Raw genomic sequence first — 19598 nt, 5'->3', positions numbered from 1 at the left:
ATTTTCATCATACCATACCCAAAAGATGGAACTACAAACTTTGCACTCGAATCTTCAGTGATAAGATTAGTCTATGGAGGGCCTCATCACTGCATCCATGAGATTAAAGATACCTAGAACAATGTATCTGCTTACTGGATAAGACATCATACTAGTCAGACGTTAAAGTGGATGGAAATGAATAGCAAGTCAACTTGAAATGTTTTATATAGATCAAATACAAGATCAACAGAAAAAACACCTCCAGTCTGTTTACCATGAGTAGAAACTAGGGTAGTTTCAGTCTAGTTGGCATAATGACATTTGCAAGCTGTTGACCGAACCTTGCCTGACACTTACTGTAGTAAAGCAATTCCATGGTGATGCAAACTCTGCCCAACAGATGCCCAACAGATACAGTGCCCTCGGAAAGTATTCACACCTCTTTACTTAAAAAAATTGATTAAATGTAGATTTATTTTGTCACTGGCCYACACACCACACACACTAGTCAGTTGTACAACGGAACACATTCAACTGAAATGTGTCTTCTGCATTTAACCCAACCCCTCTGAATCAGGATTTCACCATGAGACCAACGGTGACTTTAAAACAGTAACAGAGTTTAATGGCTGTGATAGGAGAAAACTGAGGATGGATCAACAACATTGTAGTTACTCCACAATACTAACCTAATTGACAGTGAAATAGGAAGCCGATATAGAATAAAAAATATTCCAAAACATGCATCCTGTTTGCAACAAGGTACTAAAGTAATACTGCAAAAAATGTGGCAAAACAATTAACTTTTTGTCCTGAATACAAAGTGTTATGTTTGGGGCAAATCCAACAGAACACATTACCGAGTACCACTCTCCATATTTTCAAGCATAGTCGTGACTGCATCATGTTATGGGTATGCTTGTAATCAGTTGAGGCTGCTGAGGGGAGGACGGCTCATAGTAATGGATGGACTGGAATTAATGGAATTGTGTCAAACGCGCGGCTTCCATGTGTTTGATAACATTCCATGYACTCCATTCCAGCCATTATTATGAGCCGTCCTCCCGTCAGCAGCCTCCACTGCTTGTAATCATACATTTCTTCAGGATATAAAAGGAATGGAGTTAAGCACAGGCAAAATCCTAGAGGAAAACCTGCTTCAGTCTGCTTTCCACCAGACACCGGGAGAGGAATTCACCTTTCAGCAGGACAGTAACCTAAAACACATGGCCAAATCTACACTGGAGTTGCTTACCAAAAAGACAGTGAATGATCGTGATTGGCCGAATTACAGTTTTGACTTAAATCTCCTTGAAAATCTATGGCAAGACTTAAATGGTTGGCTAGCAATGATCAGCAACCAATTTGACAGAGGTTGAATCATTTTGAAGTGAATAATGGGGAGTGTTGCACAATCCAGGTGTGGAAAGCTCTTAGAGACTTACCCAGAAAGACTCACAGCTGTAGTCACTGCTAAAGGTGATTCTAACATGTATTGACTCAGGGGTGTGAATACTTATGCAAATGAGATATGCATTTAATCTTCAATAAAATGTGCTAACATTTCTAAAAACACATTTTCACTTTATCATTATGGGGTATTGTGTGTAGATGGGTGAGAAACAAAATATATTTCATCCATTTTGAATTCAGGCTGTAACAACAAAATGTGGAATAAGTCAAGGGGCGTGAGTACTTTCAGAAGGCACTGTATGTCAGGTGAAACCAAATGTCTCCAAAGGGTTTATGCTGTCCTGGGATTACTCCTCCGTTCATCTGCTGCAAACTCTCCAGACATCAGTGTCCTCCGAAACATTGAGAGAGCAGAGATGCGCTATGGCTCCCAAGCATCAGTTGCCTCTGAAGCGCAGGTCGTAGCACCGCACAGAGCAGTAGCAGGCTTTGGGACTGCGTCTCACTGTGCCGGCGGTGGCGGGTCCGGGGTTCGTTTGGGCGAGGGTGCGGTGGGGACTACGGCAGTGGACACAGACTTGGGGGAGCCTGCTGCAGAGAGCTGGGCTGGCACCGTCCGGAAACGCACCTGGGGGAGACAAGGCACGTCAACAACTCCTACACCCGATGCCTCGGGCCAGGAGTTTYCCCCCCCCATCACATGGTCAGGAAATGCTCCTGCATACTAAACGTTACTTTTCCTACAACTGAATTCAGTTTGTTTGTGTGCTGGGTGAGTATTGAAAAAGCTGCTGACTGACCTGAGTGGCCTGCCCCTGTTGCTGCAGCTGCTGTAACTCTTGAGCCGTGACAAAGCTGACTGGCTTGTTCCCAGCTATCAGCTTGGTGCCTGCAGGCATGGCGGTGAGGATGATGTTCCTGCCCAGACTGCTGATACTGCACAGAGCAGAGACCATAGAGAGACACCCTAGTCAGTCTATACCAGGCTGCTTACTGCCATGGGGAAGACTTGACACATATATTGTTACAGACCATTAAGGCTGAACATGAGGACTCACTTTGTACTGACGTTTCCTTTCAGTATGGGCGTGGTCATCCCACTCTTGCTTTTAAGTGGTTGGCTGAGGACAGACAGAGGCCCTGGGATCCGAGCTGGTAGCTTCCCCTGGGGAAATAAAGACCAAGATGGGGAGAATCATTGGAAGACCATTTCAAAAGGTGGGGTGGTGGGGGCTATAGAGAACGTGGCTAGATAGAATGTCTTGAAAATAAAACATATCCCTTTACGATAAACCTCCCGACTCCTAACTAGAGTGCTGTTATTATACAACCATCCTGAATCCCACAGTAAATAGAAGAGGTAGATAATAGTCATGTTGATGAAGCTGTGGGTCTTACTGGTCGTGTGGACACCACTGTGGCTGTGACGGGGACCTGGCGGACAGTAGCTGTGGCTGTTCCCTGAGTCAGAGAGCCTGAGGCAGAAGGGCCAATCGTCACCCCTTTAGCTACAGCCACTCCGCTGGTGGCTATGGGGACAGTCGCAGCCCTAGTGGAGACTGGTTTGCTGCCGGTGGTGGTTGTCACGGTGATGGCTTGACCCCGTTTCTGTGGGATGACCCCGAGGCCGGGCATTATTCGTATGGCGGTGCCACTCTTCGAGTCAGACGAGGAGACGGTGGAGAAGGTTCTGGCCTTCTGCTCGGCCATAGTGACTGCCAGGGTGGGCATCAGGCGCATAGCGTCCCCTGCAGCCTTCAGCAGGGTGGTGGTGCCAGCGTAGGTCTTGCTCGTCAGAACGTCACCCGAGGAGGAGGCTGGGCTGCAGGGGGAGGAGTGGTGGGGTGGGGTCAAATGGAGAGTAGCAGATATGCTCTTGGTGGTGGCGGTGCCTAACATGTCGGGGGTGAGTTTGAAGGTGGTGACGGGGGACTTGGTGAGGGTGGCCATCATTTCAGGTGTGATCCGCAGCACCGTCTGTCCTTTAGAGTCTGTGGTGATGGAGGAGAGGGGCAGGCGGAGCACATCTTTGCCTTGGATGCGGAGATTCGTAGCGGGTATTGGAATAGCTGCTCCACCTTGAGCCGTCACGCCCATCTGGCCTGTGATGGCCACCTTTAGAGACAGAAATGATGTGAGCATGAAACACAGGAAATTATTTCAACAAAATGTTAAAAGAAGGCTCTTTCGTGAACACATTACATKGAAACTATAAAGATTAAAATGTTCTCTTTGAAAGCTTATTTCCATGTAAACCCTTCTTAAAATGTCTCCTACGGAAATCTACCATTTTCCTGTTCACCTGTTGGATGATGTTCTGGCTGGTGACTCCCTGTAGGACAGCGGGGGAGGCAGGGTGGTGTGCAGGGCTGCCAGGGAAGCCAGTCTGAGCAGTGGTCAGGCCTGACATCGACAGGGTCGTCTGCCCTCTGGCTGCCTGCCCCTGGGTGGGGCTACCAAAAGACAGGGTCCTTAGTGGTAACGACACCACGGTCTGCTCACGGTAACAGTGTGAAGAGAGGAGAAACACAACCCTTCAATTACATGCACCGGTGCATTACAGCAAAGAAATGTCAAAAGTAAAAGTAAATCATTTCAAATTCTTCATATAAAGCAAATGATCCGGAATCATTTTATTTGTTAATTTACTGATAGCCAGGGGCACACCAACGCTCAGACACAATTTACAAACGAAGCATGTGTTAGTGAGCGCGACAGATTGGGGGCAGTAGAGATGACCAGGGATGTTCTCATGATAAGTGTGTGAATTAGGCCATTTTCCTGTCCTGCTAAGCGTTCACAATTTAACTAGTACTTTTGGGTGTCAAGGAAAATGTAGGGACATAAAAGTACATTATTTTCTTTAGGAATGTAGTGAAGTAAAAGTTGTCAAAGTACAGATACCCCAGAAAACTACTTAAGTAGTACTTGTAAGTATTTTGACTTAAGTACTTTACACCACTGCTGTCCATTACTGCTTATCACTTATTAACCATCATTTATTCACATTACTTTAATATTTGATGACTTTATTACTTCATTCCAAGTCATCTCATCTCTATAGAGCTGCTGCCTGTGTTGTCTGACAAAAATCACTATTTTAGTAGTTCTTCAAAGTAAATAAGGCATACTTTTATGACTGCTGAATAACTATCAATCACGTAGTACTTTCATGCTCTTGGAGCAAATGCTTTCAATCCCTCCCGAATGCGCATTCTCTCTTCTCTGCTCCGCACAGACCGGACAAGTTTAAGCGGCCGCGCAATGGATTATGGTCATTGTAGTTAATTACCATGTTTTCTGCACTAAACTATGTAGAATATTGGCCTGTAACTACAGCTCCTTACTACATCGCACAGTTCAGGCTTGATCCGATTTATCTCTACAGAAACTGCACATCGAGCTCACAGGRAAAAGAACAAACAAAATGGAAGACATCGGTCAGTTAGTTGTTTAAAAAACAAAAATGAACCAACGTTTCGGGTAATCGCTCAGCACTGCTGATTAATAGAGTTAAATACTGTGCAAATTCCCGGGAACTATTTTTTAGCTCTTCTCAAAATTAATTTCAAACTAAAGAGACTCAGTAGTCAGAATAGGATTGTTGGTAACAGAATGGTCAGTTATTCACCTGTGTGATGACCTTAGCACCCACGGTGACTGGCACTCTGATCTGTCGAGGGGTCTGGTGCACCAACATGGCCTGCTGTCCTCTTGCTGTCTGGGCAGAGACCACTCGTACCTGAGGCGGAGAGCCTGACTGGTGGCCCACTACCCTGGCTGAGTGCTGGGAGGTAGCTGGCTGAGAGATCTGTGGGCCAGACTGGCTGCTGGACAACAGGGTCCCCAGTTGAGGAATGGGGGGAGGAGACACTAAGAGAAAACTAAGAAAGAGAACAGGGCATTAGTACTTCCATAACATCAAGAATATACAAATACTGTATGTGTTTAATTGAGCCTGATAAGACTTCATCCACAGAAGCTGTTTTATACTGACCCAGGACCGGTCTTGACCGAATCTGGGATCCCAGCTTTGGTGGGGGTTGTGGCTACAGGRGCGAGGGGTGATTTGGGGGTTCCAGGGGTGCTGGGAGTTGGGGACATGGSACCCCCCATATCACCAGCTTCCAAGCCTCCAGAGGTCTTACCACCGTCCTCCTTACTGCCAGACTTATAACACACAGGATGGTTAGTCACCATCAACACACATACCATAATATACACTGAGTGTCCAAAACATTAGAAACACCTTCCTAATATTGAGTTGGGGCATGGGCTCTAGAAAGTGTTGAAAGTGTTCCACAGGGATGCTGGTCCATGTTGACGCCAATGCTTCCCACAGTTGTGCCAAGTTGGCCGGATGTCCTTTGGGTGGTGGACCATTCTTGAGACACACGGGAAACTGTTGAGTGTGAAAAACCCAGCAGTGTTGCAGTTCTTGACACAAACCAGTGCGCCTGGCAGCTACTACCATACCCCGTTCAAAGGCACCTAAATAGTTTGTCTTGCCCATTCACCCTCAATGGCACACATACACAACCCATGTCTCAAAGCTTAAAAATCCTTCTTTAACCCGTCTCCTCCCCTTCATCTACACTAATTGAATTGAATGGATTTAACAGCTGACATCAATAAGGAATCATAGCTTTCACCTGGTCAGTCTATGTCATGGAAAGAGCAGGTGTTCCTAATGTTTTGTCCACTCAGTGCATGTCAGGCAACAACAGAGCTCATTATATAGAAACAGTTTGACTAGTCCATCAGGATTCCATTGACAAGTGGTTCAGCCAAGACTTTCCACATTCAAAGATGCCAAGTCTCCAGAGAGAGTATGTAAGAGTATACAGTATAGAGGTTATGAACCATCTATTTGTCAGCAGTACAGTAGTCACAGCAGAGTAGAGGCGGTGGGACTCACAGGCTTGGATGCAGGTTTAGGTTTCTGCTGCAGTGTCTTTCTGGCCTTGGCAGCGGTAGCTTGAGCCTGGTGAATTTTCTCTGGATGGGGAAAGAATTACGACTTGTTGTTAAAGTAGTTGTAATAGTCAAACTTGGCGTTTCGTTAGCCAATACAGAGAGCTGGGAGAAACTCTTGGCGCATAGGCATTGGCTTAATCTACTAACAGATCTCCCACAACACCTTCACCCTAGCCTTAACCCAGTCGCTAGCACGCCAAAAGCACAGAGCCACGCCTCAGTCGTGCGATTCTCTAAAATTAAAAGACGACAAATACTTCACTCAGTAGGTCACTCCCACTAAGGCCAACTTTGAGTGGTTGATATCCCAGGTGTATATGCACTGTGCACAATAGCCTGGGGACGAGGTTACAGCATTTGTGACAATTCCTATCCTATTCCTCTCACATTCCATTGGCAGAATGTCCTGCTCACCAAACTCCTCCTGACCGCGGTCGCGGTGCAGGTAGTTCCACAGCTTGCGGACGATGTCATACTTCACACAGGGGTCCTTCTCATAGTGCAGCCTGTCCAGAGCCCCACTCACAACCGTGTTCACCTGCAGGAAACAGCACATCAGGTGCCTTGCTCCGTCACAGACAGACAAACACCGACCGAACAGCTGTGTCAAAACATTGTGTATACGAGTGACAACAACAACCCAGCAACAGTGAATCTCTAACCTGAGCACTGGTGACATCTGGTGCCAGGAACTGAGAGTCCTTGAGCAGCTCACAGATCTCAGCCCTGGTCCCCTCTCCGTTGGGCAGCCGGGCTGCTGCGTCCCGCACTGAGGAGGAACAGCAGTCCAGTCACATACCTCACATCTAACCTAAAGCTACTGCAACAACATCTCACACTGACAGGGTCAGTCTTACCCAGGGAGAGGATGGTGACATAGGCTGGGCGGTCCGAGCGCAGCAGAGTGTGTTCTCTGGCTTTGTTGAGAGACATCTTGTCAAAGACCCCTTTAACAGGCCCCACCTGAGACTCAAAGCCATGCATTCTGAAGGTGAAGGCTTTGTGTGGCTGGTCATACCGCTGTTGCTCCTGATGATCAAAACAAGAACATGGACACGTAACGATTGCAGAGAATATGTGTGGTCTTTATGAATAATACTCGATACAGAAGAGATCCTAGACTAAAAAAGGTAGAGACGTGACACTGACCTGCACTTGAAAAACATGCCTCTCGTCTCCAGTGCTGGCCCGCACCACGTAGTCTGTCCAACTGCTTAGTTCCAGAGAGAACAGAAAAAATTATTACAATAAAATCCCTCTATGGCAATGAACACATACACCAAGTCATTCTGAGTAAGGTCATCCGTGACATGAGTAACATGGAAACTTACGCTCTAGGGGTGGGAGAAGTCATCTCTGTTAGTTCTTCACATTCTGCCTGTAGAGGACATTGTTATTTTAGTCAAAGTGTATTACAGGGAACAGAAAACGACCACCCTGACAGAGAGGAGATAGAGGTGAAAATGCGTAACCGTAATACCTTGACCACAACCAGGTCCTTGGAGTCGACCCACAGCTGCCACAGAGCACTCAAATCCTTCTGTCCATTCTGACTGGGACCTTCAAGACCTGAGATTGAGACAAATCTTTACGTCTCAAACTTCTGAAATATTTTCATTTGCATTGTGCCAGAATTTGGACAAATCAGCTAACTGACAAAAGAGATCTTACCAATCCATTCCCATTGCTGTGAGTTTTCCCTGAACACAACATAAGGGGTGAAGCCACTGGGAAGAGCCATCATACCAACTGAATGAGAGATCGGGAAGATGGTGAGCAAAGAGCAGAAAGAAAGATAACGATAATGACACATTACTGCTTTAAATGATCCAGAGGAGAGGGAGTCTAGCGTGCTCACCTTTACTCTCCCCAGCCAGGAAGTGCAGGGCCGGCAGCACCATATCTGACCAGCAGGAGGCCGGGKAGAACCGAGGGTTCAGGGAACTAGCTGGAGATGTCTGCCACTGTCGGACCTTCTCCTCCAACTAACACCGGGACATGCATGATTCATTAGATCCTTTTCAAGCCTTACAACAGTTCCAATACAAAGTTAGAGTTCAGCTCATCACATACACCAGTGGTTCTCAAACTGGGGGTCGCGAGTGTAAAACTGACCCATTTTGATCTGGTTACTAACATAAGTTACTAACATATTGCACCAAATTGTTGTCTCAAAAACATCTCATCTGTGCAGAACCAAAAAGTTGCACGTCTTGACTGTTGACCAATGACCAGCCGTCACAATTGCTGGGCGCACATCCCTAGATTAGTGACATTTTCCCGGATTTTGCCTGGCAAAAAACTATTTCTCAAAACAGCAGTAACATCGCACTAYCTTCAATACTTATGGGATGAAGATGTAACATGTTCTGGCGAAYGAATTACGATATTTGTGAGGAAAGGCCATACTTTTCATCCACTCCTGCAACCTCTGYTGCATAGAAGCAGGCAGTATCCTACTGTAGCTGCTTGCTCTGGACTCCAGAGAAATGGCATGATATCTCTACTTCATATTGGCTCCTAACATGAATGACTTTCAGCTAAAAATGCAGGTATAAAATGTAGTTTATTTCTGTATCTTGCGTTTTCAAAATGCAAGATTTGAACCACTTCTTTTTGGGGGTCGAGGGTCAAAAGTTTGAGAACCACTGACCAATAAACACGAGTGGCACGAGTGAATACCATGGCTGTGCTGGCGAGCCCCTCTAGTCTCAGGATATTCTCCAGCAGGTTGAAGAAGGTCACAGCAATCTCCTCCACCATGACAGGGTTGTCCTGCACCTCCCCCAACGGCCTGTAGATGGCGATAGAAGATGCACATGAGAGCAGGCCTACSCAGAGTGAAAAGCATGGACTGCAGTGTGCAATTGAATTCATGACCGCATAGAAATATCGGTAGCACAGGAATATCAGTAAAGCTGCGATTTTGCTTCATTTCATCAAACGTATGACCACAGATGTCCTAAMGTATCAATAGCATGCCATATTTAATTAGAAACTCTTGTCTGGTAAAAATGGCATCTTTGTGAGATGACTACATAAACTCACTCTTCCTTGACYCTGGGCAGTGGAGTGACTGGGGTGTCAAGTGATGGAGCTTCTGAAGGCATCAGAGCCTGACAGGGATCCTCGGACTCCACTTTAATTCTCCTCATCTTCTTTCTCCTCTCCTCCCTCATCTTCCTCTTGGGCCGAGCCGGGTCAAACAGTGCTAGATAATAGAAGGTTACAAGTTCAGATTGTTTCGACATTAGCTGTGATCACAGGATCTTATAGAGTCCGGCTATGTACGATTCATTTCGCTTTACGTTTACGGTGTTGGTGTTTGTACTCACCCATCATGGCGCCTTTACAACCCACGTCCACTCTAGACATCATGTCGCCCAAGTGGATGTCAGAGGTCATCAAATCTGGATGATCCTGTACAAATAAGAATGACTAGGATTAGGATGCGAGGGGATGTTGTACAAGATGATATTAGGTCGAGAGTGTCCCTCATATCCATTCACACATTGATTTCGGGATTCAAATGGGCGGCAGATTTCTGGGATGTTTTTGTGTATGGAGAAGCATAGAAGAAACTAACCGGTTGACGTCTCCTCTTGTCTCTATGTCTCCGTAGCATGGCTCTCATGTCATTCGCTCCCAGCTYTGGCTTATCTGTGTGAGCAAACGTCCCAAATCTTCAGTCGGTCTATCTGCACAGCCTATACATACACTACAGTAGCTGTATAAGATAGACTAACTGACCGGTGGTTTTCATGTCCTGGGTGGAGAGACTGGGCAGAACCCTGACAGAGACCGTAGGTGTGGGAGAGGAAGGAGACTGAGGTGTTGGCAGCGAAGAGGCTGTACCCGCAAAACACAAAGAACAACATATGATTGGTTCAGATTGGGATTGACCCATAGCGAACAGGGAAAGATGAACAATATGACACTTAATCAATGCTGCTAAACGCAACTCCGTTTCAATCCAGGCTGATGAAAGCAGGCTCACCATCATCGTCAGATGACGGGTATCGGTCTCCACACTCCGTTTTAACTTCCCTTAGTATCCAGCAGACTCTTCCTCTGACCTTCTGTTCCTGCATCTCACCAGGCGTCCGGGCGGGGMACTTTCTCTTTACCGCGATGTCAGGGCCACTGCGGACCGCCAACTCCAGTAGTTCCTAAACCCGCCAAAATAATATGAACATACTGACGGAGGCCATTCACCTTGTGCTTGAGACCGAAGCTTGAAGATGTCTGCCGTACCTTTCTAGAGACCAGGATCTGTTTGAGGAGTTTGTGGTAGTACTGCTGCAAAGAGTAGAGCTGACGTTTTTTCTGGGACTTGGCACACAGCTCTCTGTACATGACCACTTCTGGATTAAAATGGCCATCTGGGGAGAGCACAGAGTCACACAAAATCCAGAAACGTACTCAAAAAAACAAGCAGTTTGAGAGAGATGGGGAGTGTTACCTCTGAACAGTTTCTGTGCAAGGTGSAAGGGGTTTCCGAAGCAGAAGTTCTGGTTGTTGAAGAGGTCGCTGATGRTGCGGTCCTGCTCAGAGGTGTTGTCGTCGGGAAAGTGCGGTAASAATTGACGGAGATGCTGCCTCTGTTCATCGGTCAGTACTTTAGACCATGTGCTTTCACTCAGCACAGCGAAGAAGATTTCAGGCTGTTTGCAAAACAACATATASACAGAATTGTAAATGCAATGATCACGATACAGTAAACATAATGGATACACAGCATATGACGAGAAGCAATTCCACAAGTACCAGAATGATRCAGAGACTCCGATTATTCACTTTTTATTTAAATTTTATTCTTACCCCTTTTTGCTCCCCATTTTCATGGTATCCAATTGGTAGTAGTTACAGTCTTGTCTCATCGCTGCAACTCCCGTACGGACTCGGGAGAGGCGAAGGTCGAGAGCCATGCGTCCTCCGAAACACAACCCAACCAAGCCGCACTGCTTCTTGACACAACGCACATCCAACCCGGAAGCCAGCCGCACCAATGTCTCGGAGGAAACACCGTACACCTGGCGACCTGGTCAGCGTGCACTGCGCCCGGCCCGCCACAGGAGTCGCTATTGCGCGATGAGACAAGGATATCCCTGCCGGCCAAACCCTCTCTAACCCGGATGACGCTGGGCCAATTGTGCATCGCCCCACGGACCTCCCGGTCGCGGCCGGCTGCGACAAAGCCTGGGCTCGAACCCAGAATCTCTGGTGGCACAGCTAGCACTGCGATGTAGTGCCTTAGACCACTGCGCCACCCGGGAGACCCCGATTATTCACTTTTAAAAGTATGCCAAACAAAAACCATTGATTGCAAAGCTAATCAAACCATACAACTCTATCCACAAGGAATCATTTGAATAGAACATGTTACAAAGACACATTTACTCAAAGAACAGCGCAGATTCAGATGTCTGCAGAAGGAATGGTGGTGTCAGCTATGATATGACACCTTGAGTTTGAAGAAATCTATTTTGGTTATTGAATTACGGTAAGTGAAGTGGATGGACACCCAGTAACCGAATGACAGTAACAGAATGACATCGTGGGTCCTTGATCTGTACTATGCAGAAATGTCTAATTATGAACAGGCACACAAAAGGTAAACACATGTAATATCCTCCTTTGCATGTTTGGGTATTATTCGACACACTGGCTATTATGCTAATGAGCGCCGCCACCAAACAGTACCAAGTTTGGTTGGTCCAGATCAGACCAAATCTGTACCAAGCAKAGAAATATACACAAACGTGGATTCAGTGGGTTCGGTTATTTCAGCCACACCCGTTTCTGACCGGTGTATACAATCGAGCACACMGCCATGCAATCTCCATAGGGAAACATTGGCAGTAGAATGACCTTACTGAAGAGCTCAGTGACTTTCAAYGTGGCACCGTCACAGGATGTCACCTTTCCAATTCRGCAGTTCGTCAAATTTTTGCMCTGCTAGAGCTGCCCCAGTCAACTGTAAGTGCTGTTATTGTGAAGTGGAAACTTCTAGGGGCAACAACGGCTCGAACGTGAAGTGGTAGGACACAAAAGCTCACAGAACGGGACCGCTGAGTGCTGAAGCGCATACTGCRTAAAAATCATCTGTCCTCGGTTGCAACACTCACTACCRAGTTCCAAACTGCCTCTGGAAGCAACGTCAGCACAAGAACTGTTCGTTGGGAGCTTCATGAAATGGCCGGCCAGCCGCACACAAGCCTAAGATCACCATGTGCAATGCCAAACGTCGGCTGGAATGGTGTAAAGCTCGCCACCATTGGACTCTGGAGCAGAGGAAACACKTTCTCTGGTGTGGTGAATCACGCTTCACCATCTGGCAGTCGGACRGAYGAATCTGACGGATGCCAGKAGAACGCTACCTGTCCCAATGCATAGTGCCAAGTGTAAGGTTTGGTGGAGTAGGAATAATGGACTGGGGCTGTTTTCATGGTTCGGGCCAGGGGTCTTAGTTCCAGTGAAGGGAAATCTTAAAACWACAGTATAAAATGACATTCTGTGAGTCCAACTTTGTGCCAAAATTATGGGGAAGGCCCTTTTCTGTTTCAGCAAGACAATGCCCCTGTGCACAAAGCGAGGTCCATGTTGGTCGAGAACGTTGTGGAAAAAATCTCAACACAACACAAGAGCCCTGACCTCAACCCCATCGAACACATTTGGGATGAATTGGAACGCCGACTGCGAGCCAGGCCTAATCGCCCAACAGCTTTTGCCCGAACTCACTAATGCTCGTGGCTGAGTGGAAGCAAGTCCTCCAGCAATGTTCAAACATCTAGTGCAGGGGTGTCAAAGTTCAAATGGACGGAGGGCCAAATAAAAAAATTTAGCTACAAGCCGAGGGCCGGACTGTTCGAATGTTCATTGAAAAAAATTTAAATGACGCATATAGTCTAGTGAACCTAATTGAACCTACTGAAACCTAACAAATATATTCCAATATGATCAGATAAATAAAGCAATATTTTCTTATGGCTCCTGTCAGTAATCTTTAATTTTCAACAGACACAAAAGACAAATTTCCTTTATATAAAAAATCCCCATAACATGAACATTAAATGAAAGAAACCGGTATTCAAGGCACCATCAGTAGCCTATATTTTCTATTTTAGCAAAAGTGGGCTAAATTTACTTCAAAGAAAAAAACAATAATAGCAATTTTCTATCATCCACTCAACTGAAATATTTTTATAAAATATAATTGGATTGAAATACAATAAAATAAAGTGCAAAAATCTATTAATCAAAAACAACACTTTGTTTAAGGAGAAGTAACATGCAGTGAAAACAAATATTAAACTTTAACTTTTAAACTTGAACTGAGTAAAAACTCTAAATATGTGATTGCACAGTAATGTTCACTTGTTTGAGGTTGAGGGTGATACTTGGTGGTGTCCCATCTTTTCCACAAGTTCATCAATGTTCGGGGTAAGGCTCTGAGCTGAGGAAATCCTCAGAATTGAGTGGAGGTGTTCAGCAGTAAGTCGACTTCTGTGTGATGTTTTGTTCAGGTTCATCAAAGAAAACAGTTGTTCACACAGGTATGTGCTGCCAACATGACAACGTTTGAGCAGCCTGGATGCGCAGCTGGGGCATTGTGTCGGGGAGGAAACGGGCGAACTCCGCAGCACCCACTGCCGCATATTTTGCCCTCAGTGCATCATTGCATTGGAGGTCAATCAACTCCATTTGGAGGTTTGGTTGTGAGCTTTCCACGTCAACAGCAAATGGGTTACCGAGCAGTTCCAACCTGCTTTTTGTGCTTCAAAGTCAGCAAATCGGCGTCGAAAGTCAGCGGCAAGCATACCTATTTTATCAGCCAACTGTGCGCTCGGGAACGCACTGGTAGAGAGCTCACCGTTGCATTGTGGGAAATGTAGTATTGGTGCGTGTAAAAGATCTGCGGGCTGCCGGCTTGCTGCGGTCCGCGGGGCCGGTTCTAAAATAAATCAAGATCATCCCAGGGCCGGAAAAAACTTCTCGCGGGCCGGATGTGGCCCGCGGGCCTTGACTCTGACATATATGATCTAGTGGAAAGCCTTTCCCAGAAGAGTGGAGTCTCTTACAGCAGCAAAGGGGACCAACTCCATATTAATGCCCATGATTTTGGAATGAGATGTTCAACAACCAGGTGTCCACATACTTTTAGTCATGTAGTATATACATATAAACAGTACCAGTCAAAAGTTTGGACACACCTTCTCATTCAAGGGTTTTTCTTTATTTTTAATATTTTCTACATTGTAGAATAATAGTGAAGACATCAAAACTATGAAATAAACACAATGGAATCAGGTAGTTACCAAAAAAGTGTTAAACAAATCAAAATATATTTGAGATTCTTCAACAGTAGGCAACCTTTGCCTTGACAGCTTTGCACACACTTTCCATTCTCTCAACCAGCTTCATGAGGTAGTCACCTGGAATGCATTTCAATTAACAGGTGTGCCTTCTTAAAAGTTAATTTGTGGAATTTCTTTCCTTCTTAATGCGTTTGAGTCAATCAGTTGTGTTGTGACAAGGTAGGGGTGGTATACAGAAGATAGCCCTATTTGGTAAAAGACCAATTGTATATTATGGCAAGAACAGCTCAAATAAGCAAGAGAAACGACAGTCCATCATCACTTTAAGACATGAAGGTCAGTCAATACAAAACATTTCAAGAACTTTGAAAGTTTCTTCAAGTGCAGCAGCAAAAACCATCAAGCACTATGATGAAAATGGCTCTCATGAGGACCGAGACAGGAAAGGAAGACCAAGATACCTCGTGCTTGCAAAGGATTATTTCATTAGTGTTACCAGCTTCAGAAATTGCAGCCCAAATAAATGCTTAAGAGTTCAAGTAACAGACACATTTCAACATCAACTGTTCAGAGGAGACTGCGTGAATCAGGCCATGGTCGAATTGCTGCAAAGAAACCACTACTAAAGGACACCAATAAKAAGAAGAGACTTGCTTGGGCCAAGAAACATGAGCATTGGACATTAGACCAGTGGAAATCTGTCCTTTGGTCTGATGAGTCCAAGTTTGAGATTTTTGGTTCTAACCACCATGTCTTTGTGAGAGGCAAAGTAGGTTAACGGATGATCTCCGCATGTGTGGTTACCCATGTGAAGCATGGAGGAGGAGTGATGATGTGGGGGTGCTTTGCTGGTGACACTGTCTGTGATTTATTTAGAATTCAAGGCACAGTTAAGGCACACAAACATGGCTACTACAGCATTCTGCAGCGATACGCCATTCCCTCTGGGAAGCTGTCAAGGCAAAGGGTGGCTAAATAAATAGATTTGGATTTGTTTAACACTTTTTTGGATACTACATGATTCCATATGTGTTATTTCACAGTTGATGTCGTCACTAATGTTCAACAATGTAGAAATTAAAAATAAATTAAAACCTTTGAATGAGTAGGTGTCCAAACTTGACTGGTACTCTATATGCTTTAATAAATAAAWAAATATAGACTCTTAGCTTTAATTTGAAACAATTTGATGTGAGCATAAGAACTTCACGTTAGTGCTCATGTGGCTTTTTACATGGAAACGCTAGCTACTCACATCCTCAAGCAGGTCTTCTGGAATGCTCACTCGACAGTCTCCCAACATGCACTCTTCAGTGATGCGCCCATCATTGGCCTTCTCTGAGTCCAGGGGGTCTGTCAGCATGTGATCAAGGACATCCATTCTGATATTCCTATAGATCTATAAAAAAATGAATAAGAATGAATTGCATTGGTATCTAGCTAAAAAACACACGTGTCCGGCATTGACAGTTAGCTAACTAGCTAGGATAAGGTAAACTTAACTAGAAGCGCTTTAGCCTGCGTTAGCTACATTTCTACAGAAAACAGCTACCTTGCTAGTTAGCTGGCTAACTATATATTATATTCTCATGTCATGGATGAAGAACAAGCCAATGCAAACTAGCTGAATTATGAACGCTAACGACGTTAGTTAGCTAAAGCAAGATAAGACACCAGCAAAAGTACGATTCAATTGAGTATTCTGCACACTTTGGATAGCTATGCTGGCTAGCATTGTGTGCTTAAACAATATATAATTAGCTAGTTTTGCTAATAAAGCCTAAATTAACGAATTTACCTGAAAATAGAGCACACTTACATCGAATAAGAGTCAGATGCGGGGGATCATAATAAAGACGTACCGATACTGTTTCCGGTCTGCAGCCTTGGGTACTTCCGATTTCCCAGATATGTTTTATTTTTTTTAAATTTATTTTTTTATTAACAACAAATCAATACAGAAAGTACATGAGGGAACACAAGTATATATAGATTATATACAATGGACAATCGAGCTAGGGGGTACAATATCACATTACAATTACACAAGGACATATACATACACTTACAATTCTAACAGCTTTTTTGTTAGTAGAGTATTTAACTGTCTTAAAATACAGTTCAATTTATTTTTGTAGGGTAAGAAAATGTGTTTTTTTTTGTTTGTAAATTTACATTTGTGTATATGAAATTTGGCCAAAAGAATAATGAAATTAATGACATAAAAATGTTTCAGCTTATTTCTATGTCACGTTCCTGACCTTATTTTTCCTTTGTTTAACTTTGTTTAGTTGGTCAGGACGTGAGCTGGGTGGGTAGTCTATGTTTTGTGTTTCTATGTTGGGGTTAATGTGTTGCCTGATATGGTTCTCAATTAGAGGCAGGTGTTTGACGTTTCCTCTGATTGAGAACCATATTAAGGTAGGGTGTTCTCACTGTTTGTTTGTGGGTGGTTGTCTCCTGTGTCCGTATATGTCTACCACACGGGACTGTTTCGTTTTGTCGTTCGTGTATGTAGTCTGTTCCTGCGTTCTTCGTTATATGTAAGTTCTCAAGTCCAGGTCTGTCTACGTCGTTTATTGTTTTTGTAATTCTCTAGTGTTCTTCGTGTTTTCGGTTTCGTTTAATAAATCATGTCTACCTTCAACGCTGCGCTTTGGTCCAATCCCTACTCCTCCTCTTCAGACGAAGAGGAGGAGAACGACCGTTACATTCTATCGTATGTAAAGAGTCCAAGCAGTACATCTCTCCACAATAGTGTAAAATCTTCACAGTTTTCTTACATGAATACAATGCCAAAAAAGATGCAACACTGTTTCTGGGTGGTCATTACAAAAGGAGCAATTTGAGTTGATGTTTTCCTTAAACTTCTTCATATAGTGGTTGGCAGGATAATATTTATGAATAATTTAAGGAAACTTTCCTTAATTTTGTTAACAGTAGGTAGTGGTGTGGTAAATCCAAATTTTTTCCAACAGATATTATCAATAAATCCATTCAATAAGCATGACATAAGGTCCTGCTACAACATCCTGCTGAAACAAGGTTCGTATCGCTCTGTTGTTGAATGGACCAAAAGAGAAACAAATCTTTCCTACTGATGAGTCAACAGGGTCAATAGAAGGTAGGCTCTGAGGGTCGGTCTTGACACGTTCCTGAATAACAGAGCAACACTTGAGGGAATGGCGTCTAAAACAATGCAAAATCTTTAGGTGTTACAGGGACCTTGTAAGTGATAAGAATTCCTTATAACTGAGTAAAAGCCCCTTGCATTTACCAGTTGGCTCACCAAGAAGATATTATTTCGGAACCATTATTCTAAAAACAAAGAAGTATTTTTATACATATATCCCGATTATTCCATATATAATATCTGTGTGGAGAAAAATTGTGTTTTAAATTAAGGACCATAACAGAAACCTGCTGATGAAAAGCAGAAAGTTTCACTGGAATTTTGTCATATTATAATTGCAAACAAAGGAAGTTAAGGTCACCAAAAGTAGAGAAGACATGATGAGGAATAAATTCCAGATAGAAGTGGGTCTTAGGAATTGTTTTATCCAATTGATCTTAAAGTATTATTTAAAGTAGTAAAGTCCAGAAAATTCAGTCCACCATTCTCATAAGTGTTCATTACAACAGTTTTCCTAATGTAATGGGTACGGTTTCTCCAAGAAAGTTGAAAGCATCTGGTCTATCTCCTTGCTTATTTTACTGTCAAGATATAAAGATTCCCAGATATATCTCTCTCCTCTGCTCTCATCCTTCTAGACCTATCGGCTGCCTTGATACTGTGACCATCAGATCCTCCTCTCCACCCTCTCCGAGTTGGGCATTTCCGGCGCGGCCCACGCTTGGATTGCGTCCTACCTGACAGGTCGCTCCTACCAGGTGGCGTGGCGAGAATCTGTCTCCGCACCACGTGCTCTCACCACTGGTGTCCCCAGGGCTCTGTTCTAGCCCTCTCCATATCTCGCTATACACCAAGTCACTTGGCTCTGTCATATCCTCACATGTCTCTCCTATCATTGCTATGCAGACGACACACAATTAATCTTCTCCTTTCCCCTTCTGATAACCAGGTGGCGAATCGCTCTCTGCATGTCTGGCAGACATATCAGTGTGGATGACGGATCACCACTCAAGCTGAACCTCGGCAAGACGGAGCTGCTCTTCCTCCCGGGGAAGGACTGCCCGTTCCATGATCTTGCCATCACGGTTGACAACTCCATTGTGTCCTCCTCAGAGCGCTAAGAACCTTGGCGTGATCCTGGACAACACCTGTCGTTCTCAACAACATCAAGGCGGTGACCCGTTCCTGTAGGTTCATGCTCTACAACATTCGCAGAGTACGACCCTGCTCACACAGGAAGCGGCGCAGGTCCTAATCCAGGCACTTGTCATCTCCCGTCTGGATTACTGCAACTCGCTGTTGGCTGGGCTCCCTGCCTGTGCCATTAAACCCTACAACTCATCCAGAACGCTGCAGCCCGTCTGGTGTTCAACCTTCCCAAGTTCTCTCACGTCACCCGCTCCTCCGCTCTCTCCACTGGCTTCCAGTTGAAGCTCGCATCCGCTACAAGACCATGGTGCTTGCCTACGGAGCTGTGAGGGGAAGGCACCTCCGTACCTTCAGGCTCTGATCAGGCCCTACACCAAACAAGGGCAGCGTTCACACTCTGCTGCTCGCTCCCTACCTCTGAGGAAGTACAGCTCCTGCTCAGCCCAGTCAAAACTGTTCGCTGCTCTGCACCCCATGGTGGAACAAACTCCCCCACGACGCCAGGTCAGCGGAATCAATCACCACCTTCCGGGACACCTGAAACTCCCCTCTTTAAGGAATACCTAGGATAGGAATAAGTAATCCTTCTACCCCCCTTAGAGTTAGATGCACTATTGTAAAGTGGT

At 44.9% G+C, this 19598-nt stretch overlaps 1 protein-coding gene across 3 annotated transcripts; it reads right to left on the bottom strand.

The window, feature by feature from the left end:
* Nucleotides 1–581: 581 nt before the first annotated feature.
* On the bottom strand, nucleotides 582–16567 carry LOC111951134 (nuclear factor related to kappa-B-binding protein-like). Of its 3 annotated transcripts, none has more exons than XM_023969161.2 (26): nucleotides 16510–16567; nucleotides 15946–16089; nucleotides 10835–11036; nucleotides 10627–10754; nucleotides 10370–10541; nucleotides 10123–10221; nucleotides 9959–10032; nucleotides 9708–9792; nucleotides 9421–9583; nucleotides 9055–9166; nucleotides 8231–8357; nucleotides 8044–8121; nucleotides 7853–7941; nucleotides 7704–7750; nucleotides 7522–7585; nucleotides 7230–7401; nucleotides 7035–7141; nucleotides 6787–6910; nucleotides 6314–6393; nucleotides 5393–5565; nucleotides 5027–5279; nucleotides 3698–3889; nucleotides 2794–3510; nucleotides 2454–2560; nucleotides 2196–2331; nucleotides 582–2023 (listed from the first exon to the last, which is right to left on the bottom strand). In XM_023969161.2, exons 2-26 carry the CDS (start codon nucleotides 16069–16071, stop codon nucleotides 1898–1900), a joined length of 3753 nt encoding a protein of 1250 aa, XP_023824929.1. In that variant the 5' UTR covers nucleotides 16072–16089; nucleotides 16510–16567; the 3' UTR covers nucleotides 582–1897. The 3 variants fall into 3 exon arrangements, with proteins under 3 accessions (XP_023824929.1, XP_023824931.1, XP_023824930.1); XM_023969163.2 differs by having other exon boundaries at nucleotides 7522–7582; XM_023969162.2 differs by having other exon boundaries at nucleotides 16489–16558.
* Nucleotides 16568–19598: the final 3031 nt, after the last annotated feature.

This window comes from Salvelinus sp. IW2-2015, linkage group LG23 (genome assembly GCF_002910315.2).
Source record: "Salvelinus sp. IW2-2015 linkage group LG23, ASM291031v2, whole genome shotgun sequence".
Classification (NCBI taxonomy): Eukaryota; Metazoa; Chordata; class Actinopteri; order Salmoniformes; family Salmonidae; genus Salvelinus; species Salvelinus sp. IW2-2015.
The sequence above is the reverse complement of the archived record's forward strand: the minus strand, read 5'-3'. Positions and strand labels throughout refer to the sequence as shown.